General features: G+C 37.2%; 2 protein-coding genes across 2 annotated transcripts; both read left to right on the forward strand.

Moving 5' to 3' along the window:
• Positions 1 to 4,744: 4,744 nt before the first annotated feature.
• LOC127945131 (nuclear receptor subfamily 4 group A member 1) lies at positions 4,745 to 10,155 on the forward strand. Its single transcript, XM_052541724.1, has 7 exons — positions 4,745 to 4,908; positions 6,618 to 7,390; positions 7,516 to 7,645; positions 7,767 to 7,930; positions 8,069 to 8,271; positions 8,357 to 8,535; positions 8,630 to 10,155. The coding sequence occupies exons 2-7, from the start codon at positions 6,620 to 6,622 to the stop codon at positions 8,884 to 8,886; spliced, it is 1,704 nt and encodes a 567-aa protein (XP_052397684.1). The 5' UTR covers positions 4,745 to 4,908; positions 6,618 to 6,619; the 3' UTR covers positions 8,887 to 10,155.
• Positions 10,156 to 17,808: 7,653 nt separating this feature from the next.
• On the forward strand, positions 17,809 to 18,946 carry LOC127945150 (reprimo-like protein). The gene has a single exon (XM_052541748.1). It carries the CDS (start codon positions 18,123 to 18,125, stop codon positions 18,429 to 18,431), a length of 309 nt encoding a protein of 102 aa, XP_052397708.1. The 5' UTR covers positions 17,809 to 18,122; the 3' UTR covers positions 18,432 to 18,946.
• Positions 18,947 to 22,731: the final 3,785 nt, after the last annotated feature.

Raw genomic sequence — 22,731 nt, forward strand, 5'->3', positions numbered from 1 at the left:
TATGCATCATCGCAGCACTCTATATTGAGAAGCATGTCCAGTTATTCTGGTTATGTCTGAATTTTCAGTTGAACTGTCCCTTAAACAGCAACACATGTTTTCATTATAAAATTTAAATGAAACTAGTGATCAAGTTAATTTACATTTGATAGCTTCAGCTTGAAAGTACATAGTAGCTGTCTGGCTTCGGCTAAGCCTTTTGGGACTTGTGGTCGATATCCCCTCAAGGTCAAATTTAAGATCCAGCCAAAGTCAAGGGACCTTATCTTAGTACATTTGCATATCATTATATAATCAGTGTCCTAAGCTATGTAGTTCAATCAAGACAACAAACAAACAATAAACATCAGGGGGATGATACGCACTTAATTTGATTCAAGAGCCAGGCTGTGTTCAAGGCTCTCCGGGCATGCTGCAATGTGGAGAGCCACATGATGCAGTTACTGATGTACAAACAGGGGCAGCTAACTCTGTCTTGAAAGTGAACAGCTGTACGTAAATCACTTTGATTTAACAACAGGTGCCTGACTCTGAACCCAGCAATCTGGAATGTACTGTATACGTGCTATATGGTAAAATGACCAGTGCATGATGTTCCATAGTGCATAACAAAATGGTATGTGCACATCCAAAAACACTTCCTAGCTGGTGCATGATCAAAAGAAGGCCATCAAAAAAGAATAATAATAATAATGAAAGGACAGCACACTGCCACAATGCTCTCAAACTCTATTTTAATAATAAACACACAACATTTCCATCCTTTCTGTCTTCATAAGGTAGTACATAATGTCCCATAATAGGTCTCTCAAGAAACCAGTAAAAATCAAAACTGCGTAATTAAAATAATAATAATAGTAATAATCATATTGTAAAGTATTATTATGATTTAAAAATAGCTGTTTTCCATTTCGATATATTAGAAATGTAATTAATTCTCGTAAATTCTGAGTTTTCAGCAGTCATTACTCCAGTCTTCAGAGTCTGATGATTCTTCAGAAATCATTCTAATATGCTGATTTGCTTCCCAATAAACATTTCAAATTATTATCAGTGTTAAAACAGTTGTGCTGCTTCATATTTTTGAGATAACAATAATACATTTATTTTTCAAGTTCAAAAGGACAGCATTTATTTGAAATATTTTTTTACAACAGTAAAAACTGACTGTGATCATTATAATCCTTGCCGATTAAAATAATGATTTCTTAAAAATAAACATTATTGACCCCAAACGTTTGAATGGTTCTGTATGTTTCTATAGCCTATATGAAGAGTCTCATGCAGAAGAGTTTGACTGGCTTCCACAAAGGCCAAACCTGAACCCCACTGGACACTTTTGGGATGAATTGGATCATAGATAGCAAGCCAGGCCCAGACCCAGCATCAGCACCTGACTTCACTGATGTTCTTGTCTCAATGTGTGCAAATCCCCACATCTAAGTTCCAACAACTAATGGAACATTTTGCCACAACAGGGGGAAGTGGTAGGTAGGAACAATCCCATGGTTTTGAAATTAAATGTTAGACAAGTATACAGTGATTGTGGGTGTTTAAGGTGTCCACTTGCATTGCCACTTTTTCAGTGGCCTAGAAATAGCTGTTTAATTTTACATGAAACAGGTCAAAGTGACTGCCAGTGCCACTTTGAGATCACATGACCAGTAGTGTCATTGTCTGAGTTTGTATAATTGTACTTTTTTTGTGTGTGCAAAATTGTTGGTTATTTCTTAATGTGTAAAATGAGAATGTGTACTCCTTTAAAACTCAAGACTAAACTACACTTATTTCAAGTCTTGCTGGGTTCTGAAATGTTCTTATAATAATAAAATAATAATCTTTATTTCTCGTAACACCCGTTCCGATTTGATCGCTTTCTGCGTGTCAGCACAATGTTTTTTTCTCTTGTGACCACTTCCTCGTCGTCTTTTTCCTATCCCGCCCCTCGTGACAAGCTCAAGCTAGCCGTTATGACAACAACTCAGCAGCTGTAAGATGTCTGTCCTCGATGCTCGTTTACCTTATCATCAGTTCCTAAAAGGTTTAACCCAAAGGTAATTAGGCTCCTGATCCGGCTCATGGCACGGTGTAAATAGACGCCGTAATGGAAAACTGACGCGTCATTTAGCAAAAGGCTCTTCTGCTGTATTCGGCTGGGCTTCCCCATATGACAGCGCACGGGGGAGGGATTCCTTCTACGTCAGTCAACGCGCTTCATTGCGTCATTGACGGAGCTTCCTCTTTTTGGTGTGTGTGACTGAGACGAGACACATCCTTTCTTTTCTCCGACCGCGCGGTCTAAAGAGGAAGAGCGAGTCTAGAGAGATCGATAGCGCGGCTCCCGCTCGTGTCCGCGCATCACAGGTGGAAGAATGAAGGAGATTCCGCGGCTGCCTTGAGAAATAACAGGCTCGTGAGCAGAGTCTTTGAACAGGAAAAAGATGCCAACTCGGAAAGAAGAGGTAAAGCCAATTCTGGGTATACAGACTGCGAGATGGAAATGGGCAAAAAACACGGAGAATGTCAGGAAACACCAATAAAAGACTTAAGCACGATGAAGCGTGCTTTAGACTGCACCAAGAATATCCAATAAATGTCTCATTTAACAAAATAAAAAAAAAGAAATACAAAAATAAATTTTGATTGAGTAATTGATTTTATTCACAATTTATTCTTTTTTTTCTTTTCTTTTTTTTTCCATGACTGTTATGTGATGTACTTATTGCATTGCAAAAAAAAAACATGACTTTATTTGTTGCATTGTCTTTTTTTATTTGAAATAAAAATAATATATTTCAAATGGCTTCATTTTTTATGCATATTTAAAGGCTAATTATTTATTTGGGACTGAAATGTGACTAGGTCAGGAGATTCGAAAGTAGAATAAAATAGACATTAGTGAAATAGCTCCATAAATAATGCATACGTAACTGAAAATAGACTAATTCCAAAGATACTTTTCTTTTTCTTTGTCTACATGTGAAAAACCTAAATGGGAATGCAAACAGATAATAGTTGCACTTTCAGACTGTATTGACCTAATATAATCATATAGGTCAAGCACAGGCAAAATATTTTCAATCTGTATTCCATCTCCAAAGTGTTAACGCCAGTTAACTTAGCATGCAGTTATGCTATCATGTTGGCCTAATCTGAATTCTTTTGATGTCCTGATGTCCTTATTTTTAAACTGGATACTGTGTCAGCAGTATCATGTTATTTGGCCACTTGCACTTGAATCAACCTATTCCGCAAGACTGGGTCACTCATTCACTGCGTCTTACTGAAAGGTTATACTCGGCAATGTGGCAGAGGAAAATTTATTATGACATGGAAACTCTCTGTCTCAGGTGTGAAAGTAGTATGTGAGAAACAACTGTTATGGACTGCCTCTATCATCACCTTGTAGCCCACTCAGCAAGCACAGCAAGCATACTGTATCTGGATCAGGACATGCTCTTTAAAATAGAAGCACAAGCATCTCACCTTGGTTGATGGTTGGCTGTTGATTTATTGTAGCTAAAAGGTAGCCAACTAGAGTAGAATTGTTCAGTAGTATGAACATTTACACCTACAACATGCAGAGACGGGATGTTTTTACATTTGTCAAGAGTTACTAATGCTCAAAATATCAGATGATGGATGTCTTTAAGGCTTTTTCCTTAAAATATCTTTCGTCAACTGAATTATTTCTGCAGGTTAAAGTGAAACAGCAGTATGACATGCATAAGGTCAGACTGTTGACCTAATGAACATGTCTGTAAGGCAGACAGGGCCATAAACACCAGACACTCCATTGTATTCTAATAGGCCTGTGGATATATTATATATGTACATGCATATTTCATTACATACTTTTTATTCGTGATCAAGAGCAATTATGCAATTGTAATATATGCTTATTACACAAAAATTACTTTTTTATTTTATTTTTTTAAATACTGTCCTGAGAAGTAGGTTAACTGGAAGTTCAAGAGTAGTACCCTAGGGGCAAAGTCCAGGACACACTAAAATAATAGGTGTGACTTGAAGTTGGTTTGTTTTCATTCGGGAAACGTTTAAGCATGCGAATGACCGCATGGCTCAACAGAGGTGGCATTTACTGGCACTGTCAATCCCTCGCACACCCTATATTGTAGTAGCTTACTCAGCGCTAACTTCCGTTTTCATTTTTCTTCGAACACTTTCATGTTTTGACACGTTCAGGGTGTGCTGGTGTAGCCCTACCCTCCCCTCGTGGGCTCGTTGTGGTTTTCTTTAAGAGGAAACTGTCTGATTCGACAGCAAAAACAACTGAGAATTTAAGGGAAAATGTAAAAAATCAAAACAGAAGGCATTTACACAGTGTAAAATATATTCCTAAAAATATATATTATTTTAACATATAGGGTAACTACATAAAATGGTATTGCTAAAAATATTTTTTTATTTGTTTGAATCCTCTTAATGAATCATGTTTAAAACTTAAAAAGCTGTGTGTTTCATTTTACACTTTCTGATGCTCATCTTTAATCATCTGCTAGTTATTTGTGTCTTCTCCTCACTATTTTTAACTAAATTCAACCAGTTGCAGTACGCTGCTATAATTAGAACAAACGTGCGGATTGTTTGCGTCAATGGAATCCCGTGTGTGCGTCATGTCTTTTGACTGCGAGCGCTCTGATTGGTCTGCAGCCGGAAAGATTTGCCAAGGATCTCCGCCCCTGCATGGCCATATTTGCCAGTGGAACGCCTCGAGAGGATGCACCTTTGACGTAACGGCACAATAAAGTAGGCTTGTCTCTATATATCAGCTCGCTCACAGAAATGTGAGAAAACTGTCTTGTCGTGGCCGTGGACGTTTATACATGTTTATCCATCACTTGGAATACGGACACTTATAAGTCCCTCAACACAACACATTTTCAGGTACGTAAATCTTTTTGCTTTTAAAATTCCGAAGTCAGTTAATACTCCTTTCTTTCTGTTTGTATGCTTCTTTTAAACCACATAAGAAAACCAAATGAGTTTGCTGTAATCCAACGTATCTGTGCGTGTTCATAAACTGAAACATTTCTGCTGTTGATGTCTAATTTTACGTATTTTGTATTCTTTAGGGTATTATAGAGCGCGCGAGTTATTCAGAATCAAATAGCCTAGTTCGAATCCAGATTGAGTTGAAAGCGCAGAATGAGTCGGCTTTTGGAATTTAAAATGTAAAAAGTAATGTAATTATGAGAGGATAAGAAATGTGAAGCCGTAAAAATTAAAAGACTGAGAGGGGGTGTGTGTGTGTTAGTGGTGCGCTTCTGCACGCGCGCGGTCTCGCTGCAACAGGTGCTCGCGCAACAACTTATCTGCGTACACTCCTTTTAAACCTCACTGTACTCAGGCTATTTGTATGATACATAAATATATTAAACGGTTCATATAGGTAAAAGACAAACCATTATTAAAAACGAGAAAGGAACAATGTAATTTTTAAACAAGATTTTAGAAATCTTATTATCGTATCCATATGAACAAGTTTTATTTTCTACACATTTTGATTCACTCTAAAAATGCATTTACGTACAAAGTAGTAAAATAATTGACCATAAATACACAACTTCTTTAGTGTACACACACAAAAGATGTGCCTTTTGTATAAAATAATAACAGTAATGACCTTGACACTCAGGATCTGAAGGGGTTCCTGTCTGTTTATTTGTTTACTTTTATTATTATTATTTTGTAAAAAAAAAAAAAAAAAAGCTTCCTGCATGCTGGTTATGACACACTGACTGATTTTCCACAATATGGATAATATTCTAAAACAACATTTCTTCACTGATTCTTTTAAAATAATTATAAAATATAATGCTAAACAATATATATATATATTTTAAATATAACTACTTTTTGTTCAATTGTCAGACAGTTGCACCACCTAGACATTTTTGACTTATCTATATCTATTGCTAATGCATTGACTGGTATAGTGAATGCATTGTTTGTCAACATAAGTGAGGCAATGAAATGTTCAGGGGTCAAATGATCATCATGTTCTCAATTTGCTTTGGGTGCAAGGTCATACATTTCTGTCAACTGCTGAGCCAGAACTGTCTTTTTCATTATCCAAGTGCATTAAATTAATTTCTGCAGAAATACTTTTTTAAAAACAAGTTAATAGTGGCACGTTTTCCAAATATTTCCATTGCCAAATTGAATCCACGTGGAAGGATGTTAGAAATGTAGTATGATTTTGTCTTCATTCATGTTCTCACTTACCTTATGGAACACTATGTCTGTGCTCGCTGGGGAAATTCTAGTCTATCTAAAAAAGTTCCATATACATACACCGCCCACTCACACTCACAATCATACACACCCTCTAAGTGAGGCAACCCACGTGTCATGTTCGTCTAACGTTCTTAATGTGGTAACACAATAAGCATGGCTGCCCTTTCCAGCCAGACGGCTATCGAAGTTTTCTCAGAAATCTAAAAGGAACTAAAGAGATCTACACAGACTCTTTGGTCGGCGAGTAAATTAATCTAGGTTCAGGTTAGGATGCGTTATTCAGCTCTTAAGACGTTTAATGTTTAGCAGCAATATCTACTGTATTGAAAAGTAGATGTTGTGATTCTGTTCTACAGAAATGACCTGTGTTCAAAGTCAACATGGAGTCCAGACCTATGAGAGCTCCCTCTTCAGCTCAGAGTTTTTGAATCCTGACTTCACCTCCAGGTTGGCCATGGATTTGAGTGACCAGCGGGACCAGCTCTCCACACCCTCCCTACCCAGCATCACCTCTCTGGTCGGAGGCTACGTTGGGGAGTTTGATACCTACTCATGCCAGATCGCCACGGGAGCTGCTTCTACCTGTACGGGCAGCACCTCTGGGCAGGACTTGTTCGACCTCCAGCTGTACGGCTGTTACCCAGGCACATTCGCTTTGAGTTACCTAGATGAGACGATGTCCTCTTCAGGTGGGTCAAACTGCTTTGGAAGTCCAGCTTCTGCACCATCGCCCTCTACGCCGGGATTCCAGCCCATGTCTACCTGGGACAGCACCTTTAGTCCCTGCTCCCCTGATGAGGGCTGCTGGGGTTCGGAGAAGCCTCTGAACCAGGCTGCATCTTTCTTCACGTTTGGACATGACGAGCTTTCTCCTTTGGGACAGTTGCATCCACAACTCCCAGATCAGGATCCCTTTTCTCAGTCCCAGCAACATGGTTCTCCACTTCCCTTCAGTCCACTCAGCCTGGAGCAGGGCAGTCGGGATGGCTCAGGACTAATGGATGGACACCTGTCTCCTAAAGCAAGGAGCCCCACAGGAAACGAAGGACGTTGTGCAGTGTGTGGAGACAACGCTTCCTGTCAGCATTACGGGGTGCGCACCTGTGAAGGATGCAAAGGCTTTTTCAAGGTGAGAGAGTTAGCAGTTAAAGTAATAATTTAGCAGCAAGACATGTCATGTCAACTCACCTCAGCATTTTAGATTTGTGCATTAGGCTCATCTGACTGACTAGGTTTCCTTTTTTAATCTTGTAGCGCACAGTACAGAAAAACGCCAAGTATGTTTGCCTCGCCAACAAAGACTGCCCAGTGGACAAAAGGCGGAGAAACAGGTGCCAGTTCTGCCGCTTCCAAAAGTGCCTAGCTGTGGGAATGGTGAAAGAAGGTGAGAATTCAAAATGTTATATTATAAAATAATATCAATTAGTTCAAATAATATAAAAAATTGAATACCCACATACCCTCAAAGCAATTTTAATAAGTGCACATATTGTCCCTCTGTGTAGTTGTGAGAACAGACAGCCTGAAAGGCAGAAGAGGTCGTCTGCCGTCCAAACCAAAAGTTGTTCAGGACACACTGTCTGTCTCTTCACCTGTAAACATCATCACCTCTCTCGTCACTGCCCATACCGACTCAAACCCTGCCAGTGGAAATCTAGACTATTCAAAGGTGAAGACAAAACACACTTCACAACAACCTGACAGAACAATTTAAAGCTACACATGTATATTATAGTATGGTTTTAATAGTATTGTCATTGTTCTCTGCACTTTGTTAATTAATATCATATTTTTGGTCATTGTTTAGTATCAGGAATCAGTATCCGGATTGTCTGAGAAGGAGGATGCCAATGACATACAGCAGTTTTATGACCTGCTAACAGGGTCAATGGATGTAATCAGGAAGTGGGCTGGAAGCATCCCTGGATTCAGTGCCTTCTGTAAGGAGGACCAAGAGCTTCTTCTTGAGTCAGCATTTGTTGAGCTCTTCATACTTCGGCTAGCATACAGGTACATGTCATTTCATAAGACACTCAGTTATTATTATAAAAGTACTGTGAGGTGGCTAAGCGTTTATATATCTCTTTACATTTAGGTCAAACCCTGAGACGGACAAACTCATTTTCTGCAATGGTGTGGTTCTGCACCGGACACAGTGCGTACGAAGCTTTGGGGACTGGATTGACTCCATTATGGAGTTTTCTCAGAGTTTACACCGCTTGAACTTGGATGTATCGTCTTTCTCTTGTCTTGCCACCCTGGTCATAATCACAGGTAAATGACTTTTATTTATTCTTCTAATTTCTAGACTACATAAATTTGATGTTTTATCCCAAACAAATCTTTAACCCTCACTTGTGACCAACAGATCGATATGGCTTGAAAGAACCCAAACGGATCGAAGACTTCCAAAACCGCCTGATCACGTGTCTCAGAGATCACGTCTCCACAATTCCCCCCGAGGCCACCCGGCCCAACTACCTGTCCCGACTCCTGAGCAAGCTTCCGGAGCTGAGGACACTGTGCACCCAGGGCCTCCAGCGAATCTTCTATCTTAAACTGGAAGACTTGGTCCCACCTCCACCCATTGTGGATAAAATCTTCATGGACACTTTGCCATTCTGAAGAGGCTTTCTAAATGGACAACTGGAGTGACTTAAACACATGAAAGAGATGGATATGAGAGGTTTGGGGAACTCTTGAGAGTTTGACTAGTCACAGGACTTTATCGCTTATACTGTCCTCTGCTTTCTTGGAATGGAATCACAGAACGATTACATTCTACTAATGCCTACGTTTGGAGACCTTTATCAAGTCTTCAACACTGAACTCACTAAGAGACACATAACGACAATTATGCATTTGGTTGAACATTTTGGTAACTCTAAACAGATATGGAGTTTCACATCTTAGAATATTTTAGCTGAAATGGTGGCTTCATTCAGTGGCGTTTCAAGTCAATGGTGCAAAACAAGAAGCTCAAGTGCTATACATGTGACTTCTGGATGAAATAAGTCCTATCAGTATTACAGTTATGCTCAAATGGCATATTCCACATAGACAGAATCCAGTAAAACATCTTCCAACTTCAAGTTGGAAAGGCCATGGACCAAAACAGAGAGTACATACAGCATTTATTTTGACATCTAAAACATCGTACAAAGCATGAAATACACTCAAGTGCCACAGAATTGTCTCCCTTTAAATGCTCAAAAAGGTGCTTGCTCTGAAAACAGAGATTCACTTATAAGTTTAGGTACAGGACTGGTGTTAGTGCATTGGAGGACTGTGGTACACTTGTCTAATGTTTCAGATCCAGTGACAATACAGTCTAGAACAGGGGTCTCCAAACTCACTCCTGGAGAGCCGTGTCCTAAAGAGTTTAGTCAGGCATAACTTTCCTCAACACACCTGTATGCCTAGTTAGACTGTGATTAGCTGATTCGTGTGTGTATAATTAAGGTTGGAGCTAAATTCTGCAGGACACCGGCCCTCCGTGACCAAGTTTGGAAACCCCTGGTCTGGAATCTTCTAGCATATGTGTGTATTTTAAGAGTCAGTAGTTTATATTAAAGACTGAAAAGTCACAGGAGATCCAGTGCAGCTACTGTACATGTACCACGTAGAGGCTCTTACATGCAAATACTTTGAGTATTATTACAGACCTGACTTATTTTAGGGAACCAGTCAAAGCTTAGAGTAATTATATTTGTATGTATGTATTTTACAGATGTATAGTATGACTAGAGCTTCTGCATACTGTAACGTTTCTCATAACGAAACAATCAAGATCGGGCATTCTGAATTTTGTTTTTTACATACAGTGAGAGATATTGCTTATCTTTCATGGTTTTGCGCAGCTCTCTATATAAAATAAATTTTTAACAGAAATCATATTTGGTGCTATGAAACATTTCTTTACATCATATTAGCATTTGAAAAAATTTGTTTATCGATAAAATGTATAAAGCAAAATTTGCATGGTTTTTCTTCTATAACACATGGTTGTAGGGTTTCTGTCATCATATGTTCATCATTATTCTGTTCCAAACGTATGTTTTTCCTTTTTGTTTGAAACATAAAACAAGTGTTTACTACTTTTAGATTTTTATTCTATGTGCCTCATTTATAAAATGTTTCATAGAAAAATCCATTTGATCTAATTTTAAATGTGCACATGTGGGATTCAGAGAAATGAACGTACACACAAAAACGTGCCTACTCTTCTTCCAGATGTGAAATCTATATATTGCAAATAATCTTGAAATTGTGCACAGCTGAGTGGTTTCCGATCTCTGCCCTGCAAACGGTAATGACATTAACTTATAAAAGAACGCCAATCAGCGTCCAAATCCTTCACTTGAATACGGCAATCGGTAAGAAATCAGATTTTCAAATACCTGCAGTATTTGACTCTGCCACAAGGGAAAGTGTGTACGCCTGCTGAGAACCTGTCTAGTCGATAAGCACTTTTCCAAGTCAAAAATAAAAAAAATTATTTATAAATCTGAAAGTTGCTGGGAATTTTAGAAAACTCTCATATATGGCCAATGTTTAATTTTTTATAAATGAGGCCCTATGTCTTCTGGAGCCATATTAACAATTTCTACGATAAACTGTGACAGTATTAAGTCACTGTGCCAGTTTGTCAGCAAATCATTCAGACTTGTTTTGTGAACTGGATACAGTTGCATTATCTGATTTAAAAGAGTCATTTAAGCACATGCTGCTTAATGAACATAGGGCTTAAAATAGAACACAGTCATAAAGACAGGTTTATGACCCTTTTATAGCCTTCGTAAACTTTCATTATCTCGAAAAGAGCGGTCAAATTCTAACCCTTGGTGAAAGAACGAAGAAAGAACAAGTTTGGAATGGCATGAGGGAGAATGGCTTTTTTTTCAACTTATTTTTTTATTTTTGAACTGCTTATCGTATAGCTCAAATATAGTCTAGATTCTCACAACATTAATGAAAACATCAACAACAACAAATCATCTCAAAACTTGAATGAATGCCAAATTGCTAATTTTCTTTACTACATAGGGTTTCAACATTGCTTTCATAACAGCTGTAATGTGAGTGATCGTGATGTCATCTGATTTCTTCACTGCGATGAGCATGCCTTTCTAAAAGGAAACAATATTCTCCATATGGACAGTTAGTTGGCTAATCTGTGTCTTCTGAATGATTCAGATCTGAACTTCTGAGCTCTCATCAGTTTGACGTGGTTCTTATTCTATATTTAGAACTTTCTATCTTTTTTTATTATCAGGCCATATTCAATTACATTATCACATACGTCATTATATTGCTTTATGAGGCTAACAATAGCAGTAAAATAAATATGGCTTATATTTACGATGAGGGATTTCAAAATACCTCAGACTCTTAAGTAAACCAGTATGCCAAAATCTACACTATTAATATGGTGCAAAACCCTTCCCATGTACTACAGACATAAAAAAAAAAAAATCAAATTTATGAGCTTGTTGAGGAAATTAGTACTATAAATTTTCTAAAAGGAAATAATTTTCATCTGCACTCAAAAAAAGAAGAAGAAAATGAAATTAAAGAATAAAAAGAAATAAAATAATTAAGCCTACATTAAAGATTTAAGTATTTAAATTGCATATAAAATGTCCATTCATTTGAATTACACAGTTTTACAGACTGCGTAAGACATGGTACGAATAAATTTACGAAAGGATATCTTGAGAGGGCGGTTTTTCCTCTTTTGGATAACTTCTTTATTACTTGCACCCATTAAACGACTTGGGAGTTGAGCGCGCCTTTTCCACTACAATTACACAGTTTTAACATAATAGAATAACATATTAAACATAGTGTGATGCATTTTGTCAGTCATGCATATCATCAATTATTTTGATCTATTTGGTTTTATATTTAAATTGTGAAAATCATATTCATTTCAAACATGATTAAAATAAGTTGATTCAGTTATTCAGTTTGTTAAATGTATGAAACAAATTTGTTGATGCTAAATAAACCTAGTTATTACGTATTTAAAACATACGAACAATAAATTATTACCAGATAATTACAAAGACTAAACAGTGAGCTCTTTTGACAGGGGCCTGTAAGCAACCTTAGAACAGCCTAGAAACATAGTAATATATTACTATTAATAACCATATCAACTGAGGACAATCAACTGCTATAGCCACGTTGTCTAAAGTGATCTGTCCCTCCCAAAGTAGCCTGAACTGAAAGGTGTGTAAATCATCTAATCAGATTTCATTCGGCTAATTTCATCACAATACTGTAGGACTATCTTTGTGGTACAGAAGCAGCACTGTCTGACTGCGTCCCATTCTAAAGTATGGGGTTCACGAGTCACAGGCACCCCTGCAGACATATCCTGCTACTATCATAATGACTCACGCCAGAATACCTTGGAACACAGAGAGCTTTTTGAGTGTCCCTAAGTGGTATTTCTGAATAATTCTGTGTGGTAGCTTCAAAACACTGAGCCTGTCTGATGGCTGACTGTCACGTAACACACCATAAGGCCTGCAGGGTGTCACATATCCCCTCCTCCCCTGCAGAGAACACCGAATTCTGTGGCCTAATTTTGGGCCACTGTAATTTGCTCGGACACATCCTGTGCTTGCCAAGGTATGCGGCCGATGGTACCACCAAGGAAAGTACAACTGAGCAGACAGAGTAAGTGCCAGGGACTTCTTGTGATACCTCCCTCTAGTGCTCCAGATCAACAGATGCGTTTTGGGGCTTAAATTGAAAAGGATCCTCAACGTTAGTGACCCTCGGCAGAAATGTTATGTAATATCCCAGGCCATTCTAAATGTAACTATATAACACATAATACCTGGGCGGTGGCAATGAAATTGGTCCGAAAGTGGCTTACAGTATGCCTCATGAAGTGAGTCATTCTAGTAAAGGGATATCCCAAGAAACAATTCGTTTTCTGAGAGGGGGCCAGTGCGGCACTTTATATATATTTTTACTATTTGCATAGTTTGTCAATGAAACTCTCTTCTTCAGTCAACTACATGTCTGTATAAACAGCTTTCTTGGGAGTATTCATTTTTATATTTTAGCAAATAATTCATACAGCTCTCGTGGGCACATTACACAGACATACATATAGCTCATCATTGTTTCCTGCAACTCAATCTGCTCCATTGTCAATTTGACATTGACAGATGACAAGAGAAGAGCCACATTTTCCTGGTTTATGTAATATTATGAACTGAGTTCATTCAAACTGAAGGCATATAAACGATAGATAGACAGACAGACAGTCAGAGAGATAGATAGACAGGCAGACAGACAGACAGACAGACAGACAGACAGATGCTAGAGAAAGTTTTTAACTGTTATGAAATTGTCTGGCAAGCTAATAGGAACATCTGAAGGACATGGCAGCACTCCAATGAAGAATACCAGAGCTCATCCACAAGAAGTAACTGGATAAATCACTATCACTCTGATTACAGAAGTTATACGGGGACAGCTAGGGACAGCCTACAGAAATATCCATGTTTCCATGTTCAGCTTACTCTGGTAAAGACAGCTTTTTTTCAGGACCCTCATAAACAGACACTAAAGGTGTGTATATAAGTCAATGACAGCCTTTCTGTTCTTAAGCCTCACTGCTTTGGTGCAAATAAAATCGGACAAATCTACATCCAAAGACACTGTATGCACTATGCACTTCCAACAAATGTCTTCTCAAATCCTTTTCCTGGATTTAGCCTTAAAAATGCATCAGGAACTTTGTATTATTTGCAATTTAATTCCTGCAGCCTTTCATACTCTGGTACAGAGAGCTGGGCTATTTTTGTAAGCTGTGAGCCCATTTAGACTCAGTGAAAGAGTTGACTAAGTGTTGTTGATGACTTGTCATGCTCTAAACAGGTGCAGCTGCCTTATGATGAATAGCAAGCGGAGCATAACGCAGAGGGAACATTTACTGTACACACTGAACTCACGGCAGTCTGAACATGCTAGACAAATCCAGATTGGGAATCATGTGGACTATCATGCAGTGTGAAAATGTGTCATGTTTCATCTATGATGAGATGGTCTTGTAGTTGTAAATTAGAGGTGTTGAGAAGGCAAGGGAGAGACAGAATCCTTATACTGGAGTAAGATAGGAGAGAAGGAAACAAGAGAAGGACACTTGTTTCAGTTCAACACTCAATCGTTCCATTTGAATGAATGCTTGGACAGATAATAAAAGAAATCACAGAACAGCTCCCGGACATGAGCCTTCCCACTCAACAGAGAAAGCCTTATCCCAAGGAATAATCACACAGATTCTTTATTCCTAACACCACAATTCAGCTTTGATACAAGTCGGTACTCTCAGTTCGTTCTTCTGCCTGAAATGGGAGAAAATTCTATGGAAAATCGACAAATAGTTCTGCAAAATATTGGAATGTGATCTCAATGGGAGACCAAATGAGAACACGAAGTCTGAGGGAAAAACAAATACAAAAAAATTCCCCCTCCCATCAAAGAAAATGTAAATAAGAATATTTTTTATTATTACAAATAAATGTTATTTTTGAATTTGTAATTAAAGTGTAATTATTTTATTGTCATTTAAATATTACTATTAATAATATTGTTATTGTTGTTATAATAATAATAATAATTATTATTATTATTATTATTATTATTATTAAAATTCACAAAATTATATATTTTTAACTATATTAAGCTCCTTTATTTTATTAAAGAAAATCTCATTCCTTAGGACATGGCACCTTAAATGCACAACAGAAATAAACAGAAACATTAATGTTCAGCTGGTCACGTAGGGAGCCCCTCTTGGAGCGGCATGACCTGCAGGGAATGCTTCACTGCGTGTAGTGAGGCCTTTTCACCCAGCAACTGTACTGTTCAAATACAGCTGTTAGAAAACCAGCTTTACCACAAGACACAGTGAGAACACACAGGAATGTCACACATTTCAACTGAAATAGTAAAATTTCTTTGTGTTAACTAACATTTCACACAATTCACATGTTTTGTCCACCATAATAGGCAGGATCTTGTCTATGAATCTGGCTGAGCAGGTTTATACTTTTACAGAGTGAAAATGAGTAAAACAGCTACACAAACCATTTAAATAAAGTAATATTAGACCTAAACATGCAGTGTTTTCACGCTTTAAAATTGAGAATAATAATTACTTTTTTCCTTTCAACTTTTTCCATTTGTGTGTGTAATCTTATATTTTACACCTTACAAAAACTCATAAACAGGAGAGCACATTCTAAACTACTAATACACACACACTCTCTCTCTCTCTATCTCTCTCACACGCACATGGCGTAGATTCCTGTCAGTGTACACGTTGTTCCCCAGAGGAATTATATTTTGGGCTTTCAGAAGGGTGTCGTGGGGAGGATTGCCGGTCCCTAACATTAGCCTTGAGTTTAAAAATAACCACTCATCACATGAAATCAATAACGGTACTTAGATGTGACGGAGTGTGTGTTCACGAAGTCAGGCCCCTCTGGGATTTTCACACTACTTGGCAAGTGTAAGCGACACCATCACTCTCACCTGGACCTGAGGAAAATCCTGTGCCAAAGTTAAAACGGAAACAAGTTGCTAACAACATGGTGGGGACTAATTTACCAGCTACCAATATTCCAGTTCTCTGCTTTAAACATGTTGCAGCTAACCATTTTCCCCCTTTTTTGACAGAATAAAACTTAATCTTGTTTATGCCTGAGAAAAAAAATGCAGTATAAGCAATATTGAGCTTGATTTTTCACATTTCATAAAAAAGTAATACAAATAAATTTACACCACATAAATTGTAATAAATAATAATGTTATAAACTAATGCATTAAATAAAAAAAATACAAATATATATAATAATAAAATAAAATAAAGAATTAATTATTTGAGGTTAAAAGAAATAAAATAATAATAATAGTTCCAAAAGCAGCTAAGCATGGTCAATATTTGTACAGCAAGCCTGTCTGGAACGCCACTAACATGTTGAAGCGGAGTGATACAAACAATGAACAGTCTCAGTGCTGCTGGACTTTATAAGATATCTTGGAATCGCCCTCGGCCAAACAATTTAAAGTATCAAAACTAACTGTTGTATAATATGAATTAGATAATGTCAAAAGACTGTCACAAATCCGCAAAGATCACCACTCTCTCCTCAGAGAGTAATGGTAAACCAGCAATTACATATGTGTTCTAAAAAGCAAAAGGTTGAAGGTGCATAGCTGAGCAGTGCTAGCAGGATGTACGCCATCTGAAAGCAATTTAGTCATTTAGAATAGAACTGCTTGTCTTTTAAAACATTAAAATAGTTTAAATAACAATATCAATTTCTGTAAGACTAAGGACTATGCATATACACATGCTATCATGAGATAAGTGTGATACACAAAAGAAAAAATAGACTACAATTCTCTATATATATCATTTGATGTTTTCATCAAGAATGCAGGGCAAAAAGTGTGCACTTGAAAATCAACTTTGTGCATTCATTTGAGTTGCTCTGGCATTCAGAAAATAAGTTATGCCATCAAGGATGTAAAAGCAATATAACATGAAGGAGAAAAACTTGTGATGACTTGTGTGTATTTTCAGTGTTTTGAAGGTGTAGTGCCGACACCAAAGCATCCAAAGACTGAATTCGGATTTAATTAAAGAATTGTTATTACAATGCTTACTTCTTTAAAATGTCTTGATTTGTCTAACACAAAAAGCTATAGTTTTAAAATTTCACAATTACAGGGTATAAGTTTTATGGAAACTAAATGCTAAAGTTGTCAGATTAACTGCTGTAGGTGCATTATAGCTTTTTGAAACATTGTAATCTTTTCCAGCTACTATGGTAAAGTAGGGTCATACTGCCATCTAGCGTTCTGAGTAGAGCTACACCAACTTATTCGAATCACCCCGCTTCTTTCATCTAATGGACATTTTGGATTTTTGGCTATTTATAAAATACATTTGTGGTTATTTATAAATGGAACCTCAAGACTCACAATTTACACTCATTCGTTTACTGACTTTTTTATTACAATTTTCAACCGTGGCTCGTCACAGTATAAACAATTACGTTGTAGATTTGTAACGGAAACTCTAGACCGAATTAAACAAATGTAACTTTGACCACATCTCAAAACACGGTGATGGAAATTATTTTGAATCATTTTAACTTAATCTTTATCTTTCTAAGGCTAATTTTATAACAAGCCTTTTATTTAGCCTATCCCGAATACGCTTAAATAAATTATATTTTTGCAATATAAAATATATACATTCGATTTGAAATGGCACACTATCCGCTCAAACGATATTGAATTTACTTCAGATGTTCTTCTTGTCCAAATACCCGCTGTCTTGGCACTTGACGATTTGGACCAAGTGTTCAAGTGAGCATGAACACCACACGTGTTTGTAGAACTTTCCATTATATCATGGGACACACTTGTAAAAAAGTCGTTCCTGCATTTGAGCAGGAAAGGAAAGCGCTGCCAAAAACAGGCACATAGCCTACTTTTAACCCTCTCCTTATCTCGCTGAGTTCAGAAGAAAACGTGTGCGCGTCCCCGCGCTACTCAGCGCGCGCTCGAAGACACTAAAATACCGGAGTGCGCTCCTCCAGAAACACTGAGACTGCTGCAGAGATGCTTGGATGATGTAGCCTACTCCATTATATATCACAAATAAACCAGACTATCTGCCACTAACCGAAGCTTTGATGACTTTTTTTTTCTTTTGAACAATGATATCCATGGAAACTCACAAGTGACCCTGGACATACTCAGGACACTTTGGAAATTTGAAAACCTCAATACGCGTTACAAAACGCCACAGAAAACTCGACATGAATGTTTGGCACGGGCTACTGAACCGGACGATCTCTACAGCGAAGCAGCCTTTGGAAAGCGTCCGAGGATGCTGCAACTTGTCGTTGATCACCAGCGACGGGCTCGGTTCACCGGTTCAGGACGAGCGCGAGCAGTTCATCATGCGTTTGGTGCAGATCGCGGTTCTCTGTGTGCTGTCACTGACTGTCATTTTCGGCATCTTTTTCCTCGGGTGCAATCTGCTCATCAAGTCCGAGAGTATGATCAATCTGCTGGTGGAGGACAGAAGACCTTCTAAAGATGCGGGAATTATGATTGCTGCATGAGTGGAGTAGCCTAGACCGTGCCACAAACCTGACTCAAACTGTCAATTTCGCATGAACGACACCTGTTGGGATGATTTTCATGCAAATGCTTAAGTAAATGTTGTTTTTATATAATTTTAATTTAATTTTGGACCAGAAACTAATGTTGGAAACAATGGAGACCTTTTTTAAAACCCAGAAATGTGTTGCGTTAAACATTTGACTACATCGTCCATCAAAACACATACTTCATATAGGCACCTGAAACAATAAGAGAAGAAAGATAACAGGGGAGTACATTTATCCAGGATGGATCATTTGAAATTGAGAATTATTCATTTGTTTTGTATTTACATTAGCATTGATTCATGTGATTCGTTGATTCAACTGAAAAAAAATATCGAGAATTTCTGCATGGCTTTAAGAAAGATGATTGTGTGTAGGCTACTTGCATGCAAAATGGATTAAAAGTAGATGCAGAACTCTAAAAATATTGTTTCATTTTAATTCCTAGATGACATTTAGACATTTTCAAAGTTTCAAAATATGACAGTCCAGTTAACTAACCAATTAGAATTTGTTATTATCTGTCCATCACATTAGATGATTAACCACCAGTCATAAAGTTTCACATTCTTGACAAATACATAATTCATTGTATCCTGACATGTATCACAAAATCAAAATAAATACAAAATAAATAAAATAAAAAGTCTAACCTCTCTTGCAGGTCTGTCGCAAAGGTTCAAGCATAAAGTGTCTTCAGTACAGGAAAAACACGAATCAAGTCCTAAGAACAAGAAAATTGAGTTAATATCTATTAACCACGATTTAATCTCTTTCATCTAGTTCTCTTTGGAATCTTGGCAGCTGCATTACAGCCACAGTGCAGATCACTTGATTTGATGGACTGTTAAATTTATATCTTTTTTTCATATAAACATTTTTGCTAATTTCTTTGGTAGCTGGTTCTTAAAACAGATAAATGCTGTTGAGAAAATAAAATATGCTTTTTTCTTTCACAAACAAGCAGTTAAAAAACCTAAAAGGAGTCAAAATATGTCAGCTTTTGAATCTGACATTCTACTGACTCAACCAATTGAATCTGGAATAGTGCATCTTCACCATTTCTCCTGTCTTAGGACTTATGCAGTAAGCTATATTAAGTTGTATCCTCTGGAATTATACTCTTAAAGAATATTTATGCAACAGAAAAATAATGGGGCAAAACAATTAGCAGCTAAAGAATTTGTAGGATAGAAGGCATCTGCAAAACCAAGGTGCAGCTCCAAAACGGAGGCCACCTTTGCTTACCATCCAGAGAGAAATGTGTTCCCTGTAAAACAAGTAGAAGAAATTACACACTTTTATATGGCAAATGGAATAAACCTCTCAAAGTCATAGGTTAGTTCCTCTCTTTCTTGATGCTGCAGTTGACTTTAAAACACACATACACACACACACACACACAAAATGCAGTAAATCTAAAATTCTATTAAAAAACTATGACATACTAATGCTAAAACTAGGGCTAACTATTAACTTTTGTTTAACCTAGCTAACATACAATTTTAGGGATGCTTTTCCCAAAAGCATGAGGCACAGATGACAGGAATCGGGAGTTGTTTCACAATAAACAAATTGCACAACTGCTCAAAATGTTGACGTTAGTACGATTTTTAAAACAAATTAACACTTTTATACAGTAAGGATGCATAACATTTTATTTCTGACAGCGTAAACAAAAATGCTGAAATGTATAGGCCTATAAAGAAAAACACAGCTTTCAAATGTTAAGTGAGTATTATTAACGTTACTGATTTTATTATTTGAATAATTTACAAGATCTGTTAAGTTTATAAGTATAGGTATCGGTTTTGACAATACTGGGATTGAAAACAGAGGTACAGGACAGAAAATTGAAAAAGAGGTTTGGCCCAACATAGTTCAGTGTGTACCTCCGATGTGAGCGGCATGATGCAACTAAGGTCAGTAAGCTTTAGAACCCATTAAAATCAATGATCATAACCCTATCTACAATGGATGACGGACATTGTTATTTCTGACAAGAAACGGATTTGCACTTTACAGTTACTGTTATTTAGCCTACTGTAAAGGGAATTTGCAGTATTAAATTCACTGGGGGATAACAGTGAACTACAACATTATGTAACTTAACCTAGGGCCCTCGGTATCTTAATTACATTAACGAACTGCTCCATAAAATGGCAGCCACTTGTGTCACTTTAAAGAACATGGTCAAAGCCATTCACTCTAATACATGTGACTGTTGAAAATGTGCCAAAGATAGAATCAGTGCCTTAAAACAGATGGTGCTAAAAAACATGCAAAGGAGAACAGGGAGCTGTAATCCAAATTAGAGATTAAGGGTGCATGCTATATCACTGACCCCAATCCTAGGACATTCAGCTCATAAGACCCCACCACATATAATGGGTCACTCCTTTTTTTTTTTTTTTAGTGCTTTTTATGAAAATAATGCACTGCTTTTAATGCACTGCTATACCACACAGATGCTGGTTTCATACTATAAACAGCTTAATCCAAAATTGTTCAGTTTTTGATTGATAAACAGTTGGCTCAGGTGGGATTTTTTAAAATAAACTCATATTTTTGTTCAGTATGCTGATGCATTAAATTAATCAAATGTGATCGTAAAGACATAAAGTTACAAAAGATTTCTATTTCACATTAATGCTGGTCTTTTGAACTATTCATTAAAAATACCTGAAAAAAATATTTTATGAAGTTATAATGAATGCATTATATTAAGTCTTAATATTATATTTGATTATTTTAAGCCATAATATGCATCAAGCAGCACAAACATTATAACATAATAAGAATAGTTTCTTGAGCACCAAGCCAGCATATTAGAAGGATTTCTGAAAGATAATGATTAATATTGCTGAAAATTCTCCTTTGCTATCACAGGGATAATTTAAATAATTCTATACATTTTTCAAATAATATACTTATTTTAAATCACACATAGAAACATAAATATTGTGCATATACATAGATGCAAATTTGTGCAAATAAAAAAAATTATATTGCAATTTTATATTTTAAATATTTCACAGTCATAATATAAATAATTGAAACTCTTTTTCAGTCTGTGCAGTTAAGATTCTGCCGTTTATGTAGATCTTATTTTTCTCCTTCAGAATATCATGAAAATCTTGAAGACGGAACTAAAAAGAGAGAATCTTGCTATGGGTTCTCATGAATTTTCCCCAGATAGGCACTGAATGATTGATGCCATGATTGCTTTATATTCCTTCAGACCTTCTTTAAAGAAAGAGGGAGGGCGAGTGGATGAAAGGAATGGAAGAAAAGGTCACTCCCGGTGGTTGTGGCTGTCAGACAGCTGTATGGTCCTGAGAAGTGACGTGGCATTATGAACTGACAGAGCTAGAGAAAAGCTATGGAACAGGGGAAATGTCAAAGTAAAAAGGAGGGAGAAAATGTGAGGTCTCTACAATAAATGTTAGCATAAATGTAAAAGCATTAAAAAGGCTCTTGGTGGGATTCAACCACCTTAACCTGTTATGCAACAAGCATTGATTCTACAGTGATTCTTTAAAAGGCCTACCAGTGAAATACTTTGTGCACAGGAAGTCACTGTTTGCTACCAACTGTCACTGAGACTTATACTGACAGAGAAACAATTATAACGATGCCCTAAACTATTTTGAGGTGAATCCAAAACCATTCACCATCTATGAAATGTCCTCGTTTTAGATCATATCTGACAGCTTTAACTCCAACAAGTAATCTGCATTTTTCTTCATCGTTGACAGAATGTTATACAAAATCAAGGGTCTGCCCAAAAGCCACAGAGGACACAGTCTAAAAAAAGATTCTCTGGAGACTAACTGTGTGACCTCGAGGAGGAAAACTTGCTGTGTTTAATCACACCAACACATAGCCTCAGTTACCCTCGACATGCAATATACAGTCGATATAAATCCTTCATTCAGAAGAAAGTTCTAAAATATAGTTCTTTGGAGTCGTTATGGCTTCATTAAGTTTTTTGCAGATGTGAATGATTTAGATGTCAGCATGAGGCGGCAGTGGCTCATGTAGGTTTTCTACAAACCGGAAGGTTGGTGGTTCAAGTGTCGAGGTGTCCTTGAACAAAACACCTAACCCCAGCTGCTCCCGACGAGCTCGATGGCGCCTTGCATGGTTGATACGACCGCTGTCGGTGTATGAATGAGTTGTGTGAATGGGTGAATGTGAGGCAATTTGTAAAGCGCTGTGGATAGCCATGTGGTCTGTTGAAAGAGCTATATAA

This window comes from Carassius gibelio, chromosome A23 (genome assembly GCF_023724105.1).
Source record: "Carassius gibelio isolate Cgi1373 ecotype wild population from Czech Republic chromosome A23, carGib1.2-hapl.c, whole genome shotgun sequence".
Taxonomy (NCBI): domain Eukaryota; kingdom Metazoa; phylum Chordata; class Actinopteri; order Cypriniformes; family Cyprinidae; genus Carassius; species Carassius gibelio.

Excerpts from the sequence above, each read along its gene's own strand:
- LOC127945131 (XM_052541724.1), top strand. The coding sequence starts at position 6,620 with ATGACCTGTGTTCAAAGTCAACATGGAGTCCAGACCTATGAGAGCTCC. Across the intron at positions 7,646-7,766 it reads TGTGGGAATGGTGAAAGAAG|TTGTGAGAACAGACAGCCTG; the intron begins GTGAGAATTCAA and ends CCCTCTGTGTAG. Across the intron at positions 7,931-8,068 it reads GAAATCTAGACTATTCAAAG|TATCAGGAATCAGTATCCGG; the intron begins GTGAAGACAAAA and ends GTCATTGTTTAG.
- LOC127945150 (XM_052541748.1), top strand. The coding sequence starts at position 18,123 with ATGAATGTTTGGCACGGGCTACTGAACCGGACGATCTCTACAGCGAAG.